We start from the raw sequence: 17,976 nt of genomic DNA, 5'->3' as shown, positions 1-17,976 counted from the left end.
AACTCTAATATTTAACATTTTAAAACCTATTTATGCAATAAAAGATTTCTATATAGTCTGCAATTTGTTATTTACCACAATTAATTGCAGGAATATTACCCTATTTCTTCTAATTTTTGGGACACCTGGCCTGCTCTTTCTAGCCAATATGCATGTAAATGTAGTAAGAATATTTAGTTTCTTTTTTTTCACATAGTTAGACCAAATAATGAACAACATACTCATATCTTTAACAAAAAGCGTTGAAAGAAATGTAATATTCTGCTTTCGGCACTACTAATATTTGTCCCAACACTTTGAAGAATTGGGGTAATAATGTAACATGCATTTTTCTTTATTTGATCGATCTTTCTAAACCTTACTCAATAAGATTTTACTTATACAACGGTAGCCAGCATTATGGTGAGGGGAAATTGGACAACCGGGCTGGAGTCAGGGGTGAGACCCATGATCATCTGTAGGCTGCTGCCAACCAGACCTTCCTACCTTCGACCATAAACTGGACTTGAACTCACGGCAATTGCATTGGTGAGGGGCTTTTGTGCCATTGTGCTGAGCTAGCATGCTAACCACCAGGCCATGGAGGCCCCACACAAAGTTATGTAATTGTATGCATACTGTATGCATTCCCATAAACATGGTTTATTAAGAACAAAAACAAAGACTTTCACAAGTACACAAGACTGTATTTGTTCTGGTTGCATGGTCCCACATTATCACCAGGGTACATACAAATAGGGTTATTACACATAAAGAATTGCATGTCAACAGAAAACCACATGATGATATTATGTAGCCTACATTTACAGTTTAATACCCAGTGGACCTTTTGCAATAAACAGCTGAACAAACACAAAGTAATTCTAAACAGAGCCACTCAAGCCACTTCTTGGCTAGGTAGACTATCTCAATACCAGGTCACAACAAAATGCATCAATCGAACACCTCAAGATGATACACCTGTAGCTCAGACATATATAGTGCAATTCCTTCTATATGTAGTTTAGATGAGTGCAGTATAACTTGTTGTACATGTAATTCCAATGCATAAAGTGCAAAGCCTTGATGAAAAGGTACATGTAGTTTAGATGTGTGCTGTGAACGTTTTGTACATGTAGCTCAGGTGTGTGCTGTCAATGTGTTGTAGTAAATGTAGTTCAGATGTGTGCTGTAAATGTCTTGTACAAGTAAATCAGATATGTGCTGTAAATGTCTTGTACATGTACTTCATATGTGTGCTGTGAATGTCTTGTACATGTACTTCATATGTGTGCTGTGGAATGTCTTGTATATGTAGTTCAGATGTGTGCTGTAAATGAGTTGTACATATAGTTCAGGTATGCTGTGAATGTGTTGTAGGCCTACATGTAGTTCAGATGTGTGTGGTGCAATGTCTTGCTGTACATATAATTCAGATCTGTACAGTGTGTAGTTCCAAGAATTATATTATAGGAGAAAGCAACATCAATCAACAGATACCATAGAAAATAAAAACACTTTTGCACTTCACAATATAAACATTTCTAAAAAAGGTAAACCCTGTGGAGTATGGGCAACTAATTTGGGAAGCAACATGGACTAGAAATGGCAGTTGATTGCAAATCGGTAAATCAGTAACTCAGATGCGAATATACATAATCACAGATGGGATATAGTGTATACAACATACAAGACTTGTGAATAAATAAAACATAACTTACTGCACTATATATATATATATATATTAATGCACTATATATATATATATTAATGCACAATATATATATATATATATATATATATATATATATATATGTGTGTGTGTCCTTAAGTTAATAAACAATAGTTTAATAAATTGCATTTAATGTGAACATACAAGTATGTTTGCAATTAATACAACAAACTTAGTCCTGAACATGACACCTGCAATAGTAACATCATTCTTTTTACCCATTACCACAAATATATTTGTGTATTTAAGTGCAGTTACTATGAACACTTAAATTATACATGTAGTTTTTGTTTTTTCATTGTTAACGGCAGAAGGAGATGTCATTAAGTTATGCCTACATATATTTCTAACAGCTAAACTATCTACAACAGTTAAATATAAGAAAATAGCAGATATGACACACACTTATTTAATATACCATATTAACTATACAAGTATATGTATATAAGCCTACACCATGAAATATGCCCTGGAAACATTTCAGCTAGATCACCAGAATTTGAGAACAAAAACCCATACAGTGATGTTGTGTGTAAAATTGAGGAATTATTTGGTAAATCTGTCAGGATCTTGGTTTAGAGATTAATTTGTAAGCAAATTCAGAGACTCTGTTAAGAAAATGTACATAAGCTGACAAGTAGTCAACACTGAAATCTGTTACCTGATCTAAAAGTAACATATTATTTTTTGATGCTAACAAAACAAATAATAAATAAAAAACAAATTGTGACCACACGAAAGTGCGTATTTATTTTTCTCCAGGATTGCTAAATCCATACAAAAATGTAATGTAACTGGGATTTTTCAATTTTTTACATCGTCGCAAAAAGATCAGAAACAATTGGAAGGGCAGCTTAAGACTGACAAAGTGTTTTGACATAACACGGATATCTCATAGATGTCTTTTTGTCACATTACATCACTGACAGTATCCATAAATTAACATGGAATTCAAAGTTCCATGAATATAATGTGCACAATAATAACATACATGAACACCTACTTGTAATTTGCTGCTTCTTCAGATATGTTAGTTTGCAGAGCACAAAACTGCTCGCTGAGAAATTGGAATGCTTCAGTTTACAACATCCTATAGGAATTAATGCACACAGTCTGCATCATAGGGAGAGTAAGTGCAAATGAAAAACAGAGTTTGTATTCACAACATGGACGGCAAGAATAAACAAGAGACTGGAAAATATACAATTTATGGAAATGACATAAAATTTCACCCCAAAAAATGTATTTCCAAATTGCAAATAAATGTCATAAAATATTACTGTTGTTGCTACAATCACATTTTTTCCTGAAGGACATCTTCCTACCTTTAAAACAAATCCTGAAACAACTTTCTAAGATCAATAGAGCTTTCCGAATCAGTCAAAATGTGCAACTTTGTCATGAGCAGAACCTAAGTCATATACAAGTATGTGTATTTTGTGTTAAAGATAAATTAGATTTATTTATGATAAGAAAAAACAATTCCAACTACCGATAACCGACAAAAGCCTGGAAAATAGTTATGCATTTTCAATGAACATCTGAAATCAGAGCATTTCTACAACTCAAGAGTGACAAATACATACAAGTCTATACATATCTCTCAGTACCTCTAGCACTACAGGTAGTGTATGTTAATGTAGGTGCAGAGAAGGAAGATTTCCCCTGTATAAAATACTACTTTCACTGAATGCCTATAGGGAAATACCAACGTAAAAAGCAGATGTCCTTAAAACATAAGATACCAACTGAACATTAAATACATACATGTACATATAAACAAATTGCTCAATTCTTATTATGCTTAACAAAAAATATGTACATGCATTACATGTAGTTGAATTATACATTATACATGCTCTAAACCTGTACAATATGTAAAACAACTGTGTATGTAGATTATCTGGCTGAATAAACAACACACCACACAGCCATTATAGAGCTTGTTTATATTGTGCACTAAAGTTTAAATGTTCATTACCAGATGATACTGGAACACAAATAACTGGTCATGGACTGAAGATTCAGACCTGAGCAATATCCCTTGGAAGTTCATACTTCTGTTATGTAAAACAGCCATACAGTCTGCCCTGACTTTAAAATAATCTTCCCACTCAATGGTAAGCTAAAGATTCACATGCAAGGCATAAATTAACCTCAGTTTGTAAAAATTAAAACCTGAGACTATGCTACTTGAAAAGCTTTGACATGTTACTTAATTTACAAATCAGCTTTGGAGCCTTCTCAGTTACACTGGCTGACACCAAGGCAACAAATACTATAGAAGTTGGGTAACTGTGGCTTGCTGCATGTATGCAACACTGCACAGAGAAATGAACCCGTGCATATGATCATTTAATCAGGCCAGATATTAACTTAATGTGTGTAATGAAGCTACACAGATTCTTATTTTTCTATGATAAATAAAATGGTTTGATTTTTTTTTTCAGCTTGTTTTTTTTAGACTGAAAAAAAAAACAACAAGAAAACTACCCTGAAGGTCAGGTAGAAGAATATAGGCCATGCTCCTACACTTGCCCCACGCATGTGGTTTGCTGAATCAGCAACATAAACACAATAACTTCTATAACCCTGAGCATTGGTTATATAAAAATACAACCTGCTCAGCTGTTGATCTCACAAAGCTCTCTGGCCTATTAAATATCATCAAATATCCCTCGAGGAGGACGGGAGGCAGATCTTGCTGCTCCGTAGCGACCCACTTGGGACCGATACCCCGAAGGTTGGTAACGCTCAGACATCAGGTCAGGGCTATCAGTTACCTGCCCTGTGTAGTCCACGGGCTCTGCTTCTTTCAACAGCTCAGTGCGATCGTTTTCATCTGGACTTCGGGCCACTTTGTGTCTACCTGGAAAATGCGAAAATGTGCACATTTACATGTTAACTCCACTCCCTCATTATTTACCCTAAGTATTTACCAAGTAATATTTCTGACAGGACACTAAATAATAATCATCCTGCCAGATGTAAATGTTTGGTAAATATCTTTCTATTATCCAACAGAAGGCAACATGATAATTGTAAAGCTAGACTTATAACTTTGGTAAATATCTTCCTATTTGCCCTCAGGAGTCTAAACAATAATCGTAAAGCTAGACTTGCATTTTGTCACAGTTTGCCTCAATAGGTCACAAAATATGAATGGGACATGCAACAGTTTGTGACAGGCAATGTGATACCTGCTTTAATACCCATACTTTAAGACCCCATTTTGAAAATAGATAAAGGTGTATTGGCAGAGAGGACAGCAAAGAAGAATTACACAGTTGACTGGCTACATGTACATTTTCCTTGCAACATGGGCTTGTGAAAAGATGCAGGGTCTGTGCTCAAAGAATCTGGAAACTTTACAATGAAGTATAATTAGCCACAGGAGCTGGTAATCCCCTTGGCCAGTTTACAGTGCAGAACTACATAAAACCAAAGGTAGGGCTTTCATTAACTTATATGTTCCCTTTATTATCCCTTATTGATTTGCATTCAAAGTTGAGTTTACATGGTTGAAAGAGTTGAAGAATATGGGTAAATCATTTCTACAGAGAACAGTATGAATTGGGAATTGCTTTCTACAGGGATAAGGTAGAGCTGAAACAAATGGATATACAGATCGCATACCTTAATTTTTTTCCGTTTCGGATTTCAGCAAGTATAGATGATGTTTGTGATGAGGCATTATTAACTTGCTTAATATTTTAATAGTTTAGTTTCATATAGAGAACCTAAGAGAGTTATCGATAGCTTCAATAATTAAAGATCTGACCATTTTATACAATACAATTACATAAATATACATGTACATTTGTTTCAGCTCAAAGACAGAATCTGAAGCTGGTTTCACCAGAAATTTCTGACATAAGTTTACTATTCACAGTTATAAGAAAATGACATACTGACTTATTGGCCACTTTAAAATTTTCAATGTGTGCTTGCTGTAAATCTTCAACCTTTTCGACCTCTAAATCACTTTTTTAAGTGGAATTTATGCCTACAATTATTATAGCAAGGCATTCAGAGAATCACAATAGCACACTTGCTATAGCAGTCAACTAGACAGTGGAATAAGAATAAAGATAGAAATTATAAAAGTGTTGTGGTGGTAAAGACGTCATTGTGGGGAATTCCTGCACAAAACTGAGGCAGTGGGCTATGCTATGCAATTGTCAAATGCATGCAATAATCTGTGAAAAATTCCAACACTGTGAATGGCTGAGCAAGTGTTGAGCTAGCTATGGTAGTATAAAAAACTTCACTGTTGTGTGTTCAAGTAAAAACTTGCTGTGGTCTTTGATACTTCGTTCAGGCGAGCTACAAATGACACCAAAGATAATCTGTGTTTTCCACTATGATGCAAGTTTACCAAAAATGTGCAGATTATTTGGCTTCACACCTTAGCTGTCTCAGAATGTTTCAAAATGTTGGTCACAGTGGTAGTTAAACAGGTTGAAGAATTACATGAAGGCAACTGTTGAAGGTACATTGCTAAAAGACTGAATGCAACTTTGTGTGGCCCTTAATAAAACAGGGAGCTATGCATTTCCAGCCCTAGGATCAGTTTGATGTCCAAAAAATTGCTAGTGAAAAACCGGCCCCTGGAACTACATGTTGAATATGAGCTGGAAGAGAATACAATCTGCAGGTAAGCATAGTTCAGTGTTAGCAGGAAGCTGAGAACTGAAAACGTGTCACATCACAACAGTTGAATATGGATAACAACTTCTTATTAATAAGTACACACAGCACTTTGATGTACATTCTAATATCACGGTCAAGGAGATGTCAATGCTAGAATGTACACCGAAACACTGAGAATGAATGAATCAGAAGTTATTATCCATATACAAGCCCTGTGAAGTTAGTCTTTTAAATGTCTCTTTTAAAGAAATGAAATGTGTTAGTAAAAGCAAAGTCTTTGATTAATACCTGGAAGTGGGGAGTCTGGTGCTGTGGATCAAAGCAGACAACATTTGTAACATCTTTACATGGATATCAATTTATTATAAAAATCACTGTTTACTTACAGCCACAAAACAGTATATCTGTATTTTAAATGAGGTTTTAAATGTATTTCTAGTTTAAAAGTAAAATTTACTCCTTTACATTCATGTATTATCTATAAGATTATAAATTCTTCACAGAAAATAAAAACTTATTTTACGTACCTCTTTTATGAGATTCTAATTGGTCGATACGATGATCTCCAGACCGCTCATCTCCAAATCGTTCATTCCACATTCGTCGTCTTTCCTCTCCTTCAATAACTCTCTCTCTTTTCCTCTTCTCTATAATGAAGAAAACAACACACTTGTAAAATTTATTTTCCTTGATTATTTGCTGTTAAATGCCAGTTTAATACGTGGAGGAAACCGAAGTTTCCACCACACAGATGTATGGAAAAATCCCCGAGGAACCTTCTGACATGTCTCAAACGCCCACCAAGCAGTGACTTGTAAAGATAGTCTATAACTTTATATAGTTTCTATGGATCCAAATGTGCAGTTATAAGATGTATTGTCGATGTCAAGCTCAAATATACATTACATTGTTTTTAAACGATCAGAAATAAAATTGAAAAGCATTCCAGCATCCAACTGTCTGAATCATGAATTGCATCTTACAACTCAATATTAATTTATTTCACTGGTGTTTTATGCCATTCCAAAATGTTTTGGCATGATGTCAGCAGTTAGTCAGGTTCCAACAAAACCACTGACACATATATTTCTTTGATTTATGTATAACAATGAACTCGACAATTTTTCAAAAATCTGATGGCATTGCAGTTTGTGGGTGGACAGAAATCTGCTGAACCAGTTGGAGGATCACCTGGAATCACAGATACATTGCAGGCAGGCAGGGGACATTCAGTAGAAGCTGTTAATTCCCTTGGCCAAAGTATGGCCTCCACTCCTCAGTACAGATGTAGCTGGACCTGGGTTTACCTGAGGTTGAGGGCTAGGGAAGTAGCAGATATTTGTTTCCTTGGACCTTTGGCCAGCTAGGTCCCTCGGCTCAGTTAAAGCTGTAACTGTTAAACTGGAGCTGGATTCTTTGTCAAGAGGAAGCAATATCAAGAGTATCATACTGGTCTGTTTCATAAAAGCCCACATCATTTTCCCCCAGTCTGTGAAGCATTATATGGAGGTTGTAAATATGAACAACCTATTGAGTGGTAGAGCTGTAAGTATGTGTGACATTGTGTAGTTTTAAGTATGCAGTGGAAATGTTACATGTCAACTTCCGCATACATACCTCTCTTGATGAGTTCCCTCCCTTCGTCTACCAGCTCCTGCGTCATGTCATCCTCTCCAATAAACTGCTGGAAACCCAGGAAGTGGAGAATACGACTGCCCAGGCTGAAGTAAGTGAAGATACACAGCAGGACAATGGCGATCGGGAAGTAGACGTTAAACCCATCAGAGATGAATGATACAACATCCATGTGACCCATGATCTGAAGAGAGAACAAAGCATTTTGTATATGTATTTGTTCCAGAATAACACGGTGTTAACTGCTTGTCAAAAAGACGTCTTCGTACAATCAGTAATTCAGTGAGAATAATTTTTTTCAGATGAAAATTAGCAGTTAACCCTCATAATATCAACGGAATGTCTCATCGTACTATTTTTTCCGCTGATAAATATATAGGCCTACTTCAACATCACCACACCATAAATATTTACAAGCTGTGTCAGCCAAACAACCATGTTCTTATTCCATGAGCCTACACTTTGAACACACCTGAGTGTAGGAAGTCTCCTCTAGGTGTTCGTGGATCACATGACTATCCAGGTGGATCAGTCCCAGGAAGTTTAGACACATAGGCGGGGTTAGGCGACACAGCATCCTGGTAACAAATTTATCAATCAAACATTTATAAATCTCGCATGTAATTAGGTTAATGCCAGCAAAATTAATTCATTCCTTTACACATTCACAGATTGAATAAATGCTAATTAAGCTTACAAAGCTTATATCAAACATTGTACTAGATTTTATCAGAATTCAAAGAAAATTCTAGAGTTCTGATTGATAGATCAACCTGCCTCAGGATGATTTTAAATATTTACAACAAACTCTCTTTTCCCATCATGTGAGCCATGACACTGGCCTCATAGGCACATGAAAACATTGTGTGCATTGGCTTAAAAACAGTCCTTTGTACAATGCTCCACTAGATCAATTTGTTGTGAAGTACATGTATATGGCCTGATGTTTTGTCTTGAAGATCTACACCAGGCCAGATAGCCAGGTGACACGCTGATGATAATCCATAGTATGTCTTAAATCAGAAATATATGTTTGAACCACAAGAAACACAAGTACATACACATGTAATATGTTTCTACATAAGGTGAGTGATACATGAACAACACCAATAACATTTGAATCCTTCTTAATTCACATTCTGGAAAACAATAAATCTCTGTAATACATCATCCATGATTGCATACAAATATTATGAAAATGACACCAAAAATGATTTGTTTGTGTCAGTAAAGATGCAAGCGTCATAAAACTGCAGATTTGTTCTCTACACCTCATAGTTTACTACACCACATAGTTTACTCAGAACGTTTCAAAATATCAGTCACTGTGGTGGTTGAAAAGGTTAAAGAATTAGGGTGTGTGTACAGTACAATTACACGTATACATACATTCCACAGAAGAGCAGGCTGTTCTCATCGGTCTGGTGATGCGGGGCAATGTAATAATAGTTGAGGATGCGAATCTGGAAGATACTGGAGTAGGCACAGATACACAGATAGCCTATGACAATGATGCTGGCCAGCTACAATAACAAAAAAAATATTAATAAAAGCATTACCATTTTCACCCATTTACACATAAAAGTAACTTTACAGATAGAACAGAACTCAAGCTGTCAAATAATAAAGGGCCTTTGCTGCTTGATTTCACTCAATAAAGGCCGGGTCGTTTCAGTTTAAAAATAAGGTCAAGAAGTTGTCAGGTGCCAGACAAAGGTCTGTGATTTCTCAACCTATAAAATTGACAAACTGACCATCACTGTGCAACTCTAACACGCTAAATAAAATAATTAATTAAAGTCTACTTAAACAAAATGGCATTAACACATTATTGGTCTATTTCTTCTCTAAAAATCAAGAAAATTCTGATACCTCAATATACAGGTAGTCATAGTTTTCCTTGGCCAAGTTGATGAAGACAGCGAAAAGGGAGAGAACTGGCTCTTTGATGAAGAAGAGACATTCAGACCAGACGACCATAAAAGAGAAGATCATCAGCAGGACAGAGAACACCTTCATTGTGATTGGTCGAAACTGAACCTTCCAGTACCACTCTGTCAAGGGAATAAAATATGTGACGTATGTAATCCAGGAAATGCAAGTGCAGCACTGACCAGAATACAAACTGCAGATATCTTTGCTGTCCTTGTTTCACTGGGCAGTGAATGTAACATACCAAATACGTGCCAATGAGTTAAATAGTTTACAAAATGAAGTGAGAGAGTGTCAATGAAAGAACGGAGTAATCTGACAGGCATTCATCCATGATTATTATGACTTTCCAAAAGAATACAACCTCGACCATACAACTAAAATTACTGTACTTTCCCTTGACATGTATGTACAATTATTGTTGGCACTTAGAATCTAGCTTAGAGTTCTAATATCTGAATGCATATCGTTTAAAAAAAAAAAAAAACTAAGAAGAGAAGATATTAAAATAAAGAGTTATGTCTTATTTAATTCTTGACAGACAATAACATGCAAAATGTTCAAATAAAAACCTCACCAACAGTTGGTGTGTAGACCATTCTAAAGATTTGGTGATAATTATTCTGCCCTAAGGCCTTCCTGAATTTCTTATCCGTGTTGTTCTCATTGGCAGCCAAATCTTCCAGCTCTAAGGCCTTTTCTATCAGCATGTTCCACTGACAGCGTGTGCGGAATTGGTTCTGTGAGGCCCGGATCAGCTTACAGTGGAGGCGGATCAGTGACTTTTGCGTAGGAGTCTCCGTGGACATGTTGTAGTCTTGGTAGTCGTCCATGTTTCTTATTGTCTGCAGGAACGACTCAGGGCACTGGAAAAAGTGAGACAGAGGAAGCGTATGTGAGAACAAGTTTAACTCTCCATATTCATTTTTGTCTGTTTCGGGAGCAAGCAGAAAAAGGATAAAGGGGAATGCAGGGCTTACAGTGTATTTTGAGTAGAAGGCTACATTGGGTAAGTAGCTGGCTATCTGGCAGCCATAAAAATAAAGTGAAAAACGAGCTTTGGTCAAAGTACATGGTTACCTGCTCAAAATTTTAACACAGTAGCAGGCTGGTGGTGACTGGAAACTGCCAAACATGAAATAATTACCTTTCTTAAGATAGTGTCTACATTTTTCCTCAGTGGGTGGTTGTACTTAATGCTTTCTGCAGCTTTCTTAATGTCCTGCAATTGACAAAACATGAAAATCATGAGGCATAAAATTAATAAAACATGAAAAGCATTAAGCACACAACATAAAACATCCTTATGTGGTCATTCTAACTCACAAAATCTACCCAGACCTACCACTGTTTAATAGGGGCATTACAGGGAAAAAATGAAGACAAACCATCAATTTTTTCTTGACATAAACGGCAAATGTAACATTTTAACAAAGTGCAACAGGTTCAAAGCTTTGCACTACCACTTTAAGTTGAAACATGTTACTACTACCATAATCAAACACCTCTGTGAACTCCATCAGAGATTGAAGGAGTGGTACAGGTTCTAATAATCTTTTTACATGTACTTCAATGCATGCTTAGTGTAAATATCTGGACTTCTTTTATCACCATGTCTCTCTGCTTTATCCCTGACATTTGGGTGCATTCCGGTTTCAATTTCTGAACCAGTATCACTTTGTCCACCTGTTGTAACCCTTCTCCATTTGCTGTAATCTTATTTGCTGTGTCCTTGTCTGCTTGTTGTAATGTTGCCTATTTGTGGTTTGCAAATGTATTTAGTTCTTGCAGTATAATTCAGTGTAGCCATGTCTTAAACATGTTAAATGTACACATAACAACATTCATTTTAAGAGCTTTTGCTTGTCTTACATGATAAGTAACGCTATATAAAAAATTCTGGTTATGTATAAAATTAAGAAAATTCAGTCCATTTCCTTTTTTTTTTTTTAAATTTCATTTACTCACTGAGCTAGGACCTATTGTTTTCTGTTGTATAAATGTCTGTCTGCTCTTACTGTGTCTGCTTTACATGTTTTCACAAATAAAATGTAAACTCCAAATACATCTTAGTACTTTAATTTTGGATGTAAAACTACAGTGGTTGTGTTGTTCAATGACAGGGCCTCATAAAAGGCATGTTTTATCAGTCTAAACCTAGTAATGCCCTCAGAACATGCCTACAAATATATCCCAGTAACTGGAGACAAGGCTCAAGAATTACAGAAGTTGTAAATCTTAAATCTCCAAATCTTTAATTAACATTGGTCATACAAGCATATATATATAGGATTATATTTACTTTTAAAATGATTTAATGCTCCGTCAGATTAGAACTGTTGAAGCAATGTAAAACCTAGTTGCACAACAGAGAAAAAAAAATCAATTAAATACTTTGCTTAAACCTCAAATAAGGCACATCTACAGTCAAAATGTTCAACTGAATGACCTTGAGTAAAGCAAATTTGTATCTTAAATCATGTTTGTACCTCTAGGACATCCTCCAGTTCCTCCTCAGCCTCTGACTTCTCCGTGCTCAGCTTTGCAATTTTGAACTGAGTCTTGGACAACGTGTAACCTCGCTTGGAGTTGTTCCAGATAGATCGCGGCACCTCCACTAGCCCATATCCCAGCAGTAAGACTAGCAGAAACAAGCCCCATGTGTTACTGGCTGTCACACCTATCACCTTCAGCTTCTCGCTGTTAGGTAAATTATAAATACGTAATATGAGGGAATAGTACAAATACATAGCAGGGCAATAACATACATGTACATGGCAAAAGTGGGGAGATCTCATTGCTAAAATCAAAATAATATACCTTGTATTGTACACTGTCACCCAGATTACAAATCTGAAGTCTAATCATTACATATTACAATTGTTGTTTGGTGTATTCAAAAAATAGTTGAAAAGGAATTCTGGATGGATTACCATAATTTTTATTTTTACTTTTGAGACATACATAATACCTCTTCATTACCTCTCAATTTTAGGCATATTCTTCACCATGTTCTTAGAAATGACATCAACATTGAGGATACTGGGATGTTACTACAACAAGCTACTTTTTTACGGGCTGACTGCTGGGGCATTAGGAAAACTTAAAGCCATGCTCTTAAAGTACATGTATGCTCCAAACCTTTACACAAATCTCATTTCCTCAGGACCATGATGGACTTGCAGAGTTACAGTTCATGATCTGCATCACCCATAAACTTCTATCAAAAGCCAATGCTTTCCAAAATATAAACAACTTCACAACAATAAAACGCAATGAACATAACTGAGAAAAAGAACTCACGCATCAACATCCAGATCCGGCCTGGCAGCCACATAGATAAGACACACCCCAAAGATTAGTAGGTATGTCCCGTAATAAATGGCATTCTGTATGAGAGAGGTCTTCAGTTTACCTGCCACACTGAAGTCTCCAGCATTGGAATAGGACTGCATCATTGGTAAAATAATCCTGAAGGTGAATAAATAAAGTTTATAGTCTAAGAATAACACAATGCACTGTTGATGACTTAGGCCCAGTTGTTCAAAACTGGTTTAAGACTTAATACCAGATTTAACTTTAAGCCAAGCCTTCAATTTTGTACTTAGTCTAAGAAAAAAATAATGTAACATTATATTAAATACGAACTGAAACTGCTGCTGTTATACTTTGACTTTGGGGACCTGCACTGACTGCTGAGTTTGGCTAAAAAATTAAATATAAAATATGACTTAAAATTAGCTAATACACTTTCAAACAAGTGGGCCCAGTGCGGTGAATGTTTGAAAGGTAAATTCTTCTGAAAATGTTGATATTTATCTTTATTAGTACTAATACTGTAAATGCCTTTTTATTCACGGGTATAAACTTTCACGGATTTGGTAACAAGACACATTTGTGAAAATCAACTTTCGCGGATCTTAGCAGAATTTTGGGACAACTGATAAACGAAAATTAAACATCAATAGAGAAACGTCAAGTAATAAAACAATTCAAGCATTCAAGTAACAATGTTATCATTTAAACTTGTTTTTACCTGTAAGATGTGACAAAAATTCTATACAATACAATACTATACAATACAGACAAAGGAAGTTAATCGTAAGCTTTTAATCTTTTGAAGTCTGTTAATGTTTATAACACTTAGCCCTTACCTGCTGTGTGAGCAAATATTCATGTCACTCACTCCGGGAGATGACGAAGGATTAAATGTGATATAAATAAACCCCACTTTCTCATTGTATGTATATTGTATCATGTACACATGCCCAGTACAATTTATCAATTTGTATGTCGAATTGTAACTGTGACAATAAATCAACAACAACAACAACGTCGCAATGTGACGATATTTAGACGGAGCTAAGCCTCCTTAAAAGAAAGCAAGATTAACTGATGATCAATTAAGCTGGATTTGCATAAGTCGGAATACATTCTAATTAGCTATTTCTCATTAACGTGTCTGTAAAAGTATTAGAACTGTAGTGCTTGTTAACAAATTTATAACTGTAACGCATGCTACATTAATAAATTACTTACATGGGTTTAATATTCGATAACACTTATTTTCGCAGAAATGTGTTTGCCGCGAAATCCGCGAATGTTAGTACCATGTAAATAAAAAGGCATTTACAGTATCATATAACTAAGTTCAAGCAAAACATTTAGACTGATAGCACTGATGGTGTGACCTAGTATTATTCAAGCTGATTGGTATCAAAATATCTCCAATACTTCAAACTTTAGTTTTCAAAGTTATCATTTTTTCTTAACACAACATTAAGCTAGAGTAAACTAACTACATGTATTAAATTAATGTCATGAACTTTCAAAAGGACATAAAGTCCTTAACAGGATACTTTTGGAACACTTCAGTTTTTCCTATAAAAATTTAATGACACTTCACAAAAACCCTGTTAACAGCTCCACAAGGAGAATAAACCAATCAGAATCAAGGAAAATGTGTCACTTGAAAAAAAACTAAACTGAGTGAAATAAAGTACATGCAGTACAAACAAGTTATTTTTCAGTTCATCTCACCAAGTTAACACCTGTGATGTCCAGTAGACAACATGCCAGAGAGTGGGGAGGACATAGTCTGGTACGTGACCAGTGGGGACCTGACATACACTCGTTGGCTCTGTTGGCTCTCCTGTCACCTTGGACTCTGATTCTGTCACCTCTGCACCGCTAACATTGGGTGTTGTCGGAGAGGGTGTTGTCACGCCGGAGGATGTCACATTGGCAGATGTGGGAGAGAATGTGTTCACATCATACTTGCTTTCTCTTAAACACTGGCGGTAATATGTCTGAAGTACACAAAACAAAATATCAAAACACATGTATATCAATTCACAGCTTAGATTTGCTGGCAAGGCTACCAAAGAGCTTGCCTGTAGGAGACACATGCTGATGCTCAGGGTATGTCATACAGGTAGCTGTACTCTATACAGGAGAGTTAAAGACTGGAGGAAAAAAAGACTACACAAAATTTTATTTTGATCTCACTCCTCATCTCTCTAAATATGACTAGTGGGGTTCACCCAGATTGATAAGGGTACAGTTTGGCTACTGTGGTCACTAATACAAATGACACAAGTGGACACATGATTTAATATTCCAATTTTATTTTAATCACTTTCATTTTTTATTCAAATCAAATGTCATTTGTTCGAAGTTTTCAAGAATGAATTCTTTCTTTATTGAATCATGTATGGCCTTGCGTCATTTGTTGGAGTTGCCACAATAGTCTACTTTGTGAAGTTTATCAGTTGGAAAGAGAAAGTGAATTGTGCACTACTCCATTAACTACTTACTGAGGTTACATCCAATGGAAGGATGAAGATGATCATAAAAGAGAAATACCAAGCCACAAAGGCACCCACAGTCACAAGGACACGTTGTTTCCTCAGGTTACCATAGTGATGGAGAAGAAAAGCTGTCACTATGAATATACATACAATCTCCACAACCAGAGGTCCATAACTCATTGTTTGTTTCTTGATTTCCAAAGTTCTGAAAGAAAACATAACATGATCATACCTGTACAGTGCACAATGGACACTGATATACAATAAAAAATAATAAATATATTAATAAAAGTACATGTGCACTATACTGTGAACCTTTCATAACAGTTTACCAAAATTCATTGAATATTCTGATATGGAACACGTACGTTTGGTTGGGGAAAAACAAGAAACATTTTACTAACATTTTTTTTCTCTTGAAGGATTGCATGCCCTGTAAACAGAATGTTGGGTGGGATAAAATTTTCGCGGCCCTTTATCTTGCCCCAAGTTGGAATAATTCCAAACATGGCAGGTGTTGATTTGAGTTATCTCATTCGAAAGTCTGAACGGTTGGATTACTGCTGAAAGATGGTTTACCAGTGCTGACTTTGACACATTACATTTCAAGCATTTTAGATAATCAGTAGATGGCAAAAATAAGGTAGGGTTCATGCCCTTTTTTCTTTTGTGAAATTGTCCATGTGGAAGCCTATATGACCAAAGTTGGGCGTTGCAGTAGTAACGTCCAGCTTAGCTTTGGGCTACTGCTAGCACACTGCAATGACACAGGAGCCTCTGACCAATGCGCTTGCTGTGAGACAAAGTCAGGTTCATACTTCTCAATGCCAACCTGACAAGAAGCAGTTCAGTATTTTCAAAGATCTAGCTGTTTTGACCAGAAAACTGTTAATTAATTAGAATAACTGGTGATGTAGCCCTGGATAATACCGTTTGTAGGGCCTCGCATAGTCATGGATCATTCCCCCTTTAGTCCAGTAGGATGAACTGTAATATTTTAGAAAGCAGTTGATTACTTATTTACCCCATCCCATCCAGCCACCCCCTTACAATGCTTAAGGTTCTAGGACACCTGGCTGTTAAAATCCTGAGATATCGATTATCCCAAAGGCAAATATCCAATCTATATTTATTAAAGTCTCCCTCTCCGCTGACTTCTCATTTACGAAATGGCTGTCATCTACGTGGCACGGCAGGCACTGTATACGAAACTATCCCTCCCTTCAATTATGCTGGCTATGAAGTCCTTTTGTTGTTATACGATCACATACTGGCTGGTTTAAAAAGGTCAGTACGGGTCAGCCATTTCATTATCCATTATCCAGCTGCCTGGCTGTGTTTGCACGCTGTGTAGATGGCGGCCATTTCGTAATACGAAGTCAGCAGAGATGGGTTTTCAATAAATATGGATGTATATTTACCTTCAGAATGATCTACATCTTGAGATTCAGTCAGGTGCTCTGGTACCCTCAACACTGTAAAGGAGTGGCTGGATGGGCAGGGTAGGTTAGCAATCTATTGCTTTCCGAAACTACAATTCATCCTATCGGGATGAAGGGGGCTGACCCATGACTATGCGATGCCCTACGAGCGTTGTCACTCAGGGCTACTGGTGATGGTAGGAAATGAGAACAGTATTATTTGCTGAAAGGAGCCCAGGAGATGAGTTTGATATACACGTCAAAATAAATGTTTTAATTCTAAAAATGTCAATGACTCCATGCATTAAAAGTAAACGTGTAACCTGCTAGTAAGATTAAGTACTGTATACTGTATAATAAATATACTGATACTGGTAGCTAAATGTAAAATAATGCATGAATTGTAAAATCACTTATGTTATTAAGGTTACCACAGTGAACAAACAAGGAAGTACATGAAAGAAAAATACTTCGCCATTCAAAAGAAACAAATAATCGACACATACACCGTACACTAACTTATGCTTTTATTTATACAGATGATCGTGACCAAAATGAATGAATTACAGCGACCTAAACAACAACAACGCCATACTGTGATAATGTCAGTCCTGAACTGCATTTTCCTTACTTTGTATCCCACCAAACTCTCAGAACCAAATTTATTCTGAATCAAAGACGTATAAATTACTAACAATACGTCTCATAAATAGACATTTACCTTTGAAACCGTTTTAAAACATCAAAATATCATCAACAACTCATTTTGATAGAGCAGCCGTCAAATTCGTGTGACGTCAACACGCACTCTCCA

At 36.1% G+C, this 17,976-nt stretch overlaps 1 protein-coding gene across 1 annotated transcript; it reads right to left on the bottom strand.

Moving 5' to 3' along the window:
* Window positions 1-1,804: 1,804 nt before the first annotated feature.
* On the bottom strand, window positions 1,805-17,959 carry LOC135470066 (G-protein coupled receptor-associated protein LMBRD2-like). Its single transcript, XM_064748786.1, has 14 exons — window positions 17,884-17,959; window positions 15,748-15,946; window positions 14,972-15,240; window positions 13,235-13,402; window positions 12,421-12,631; window positions 11,079-11,153; window positions 10,509-10,797; window positions 9,872-10,053; window positions 9,389-9,522; window positions 8,472-8,577; window positions 7,982-8,183; window positions 6,892-7,011; window positions 6,653-6,673; window positions 1,805-4,580 (listed from the first exon to the last, which is right to left on the bottom strand). Exons 2-14 carry the CDS (start codon window positions 15,919-15,921, stop codon window positions 4,369-4,371), a joined length of 2,163 nt encoding a protein of 720 aa, XP_064604856.1. The 5' UTR covers window positions 15,922-15,946; window positions 17,884-17,959; the 3' UTR covers window positions 1,805-4,368.
* Window positions 17,960-17,976: the final 17 nt, after the last annotated feature.

The sequence above is a fragment of the Liolophura sinensis genome, chromosome 7 (genome assembly GCF_032854445.1).
Source record: "Liolophura sinensis isolate JHLJ2023 chromosome 7, CUHK_Ljap_v2, whole genome shotgun sequence".
Lineage (NCBI taxonomy): Eukaryota > Metazoa > Mollusca > Polyplacophora > Chitonida > Chitonidae > Liolophura > Liolophura sinensis.
This window is presented reverse-complemented; position numbering and strand designations above follow the sequence as displayed.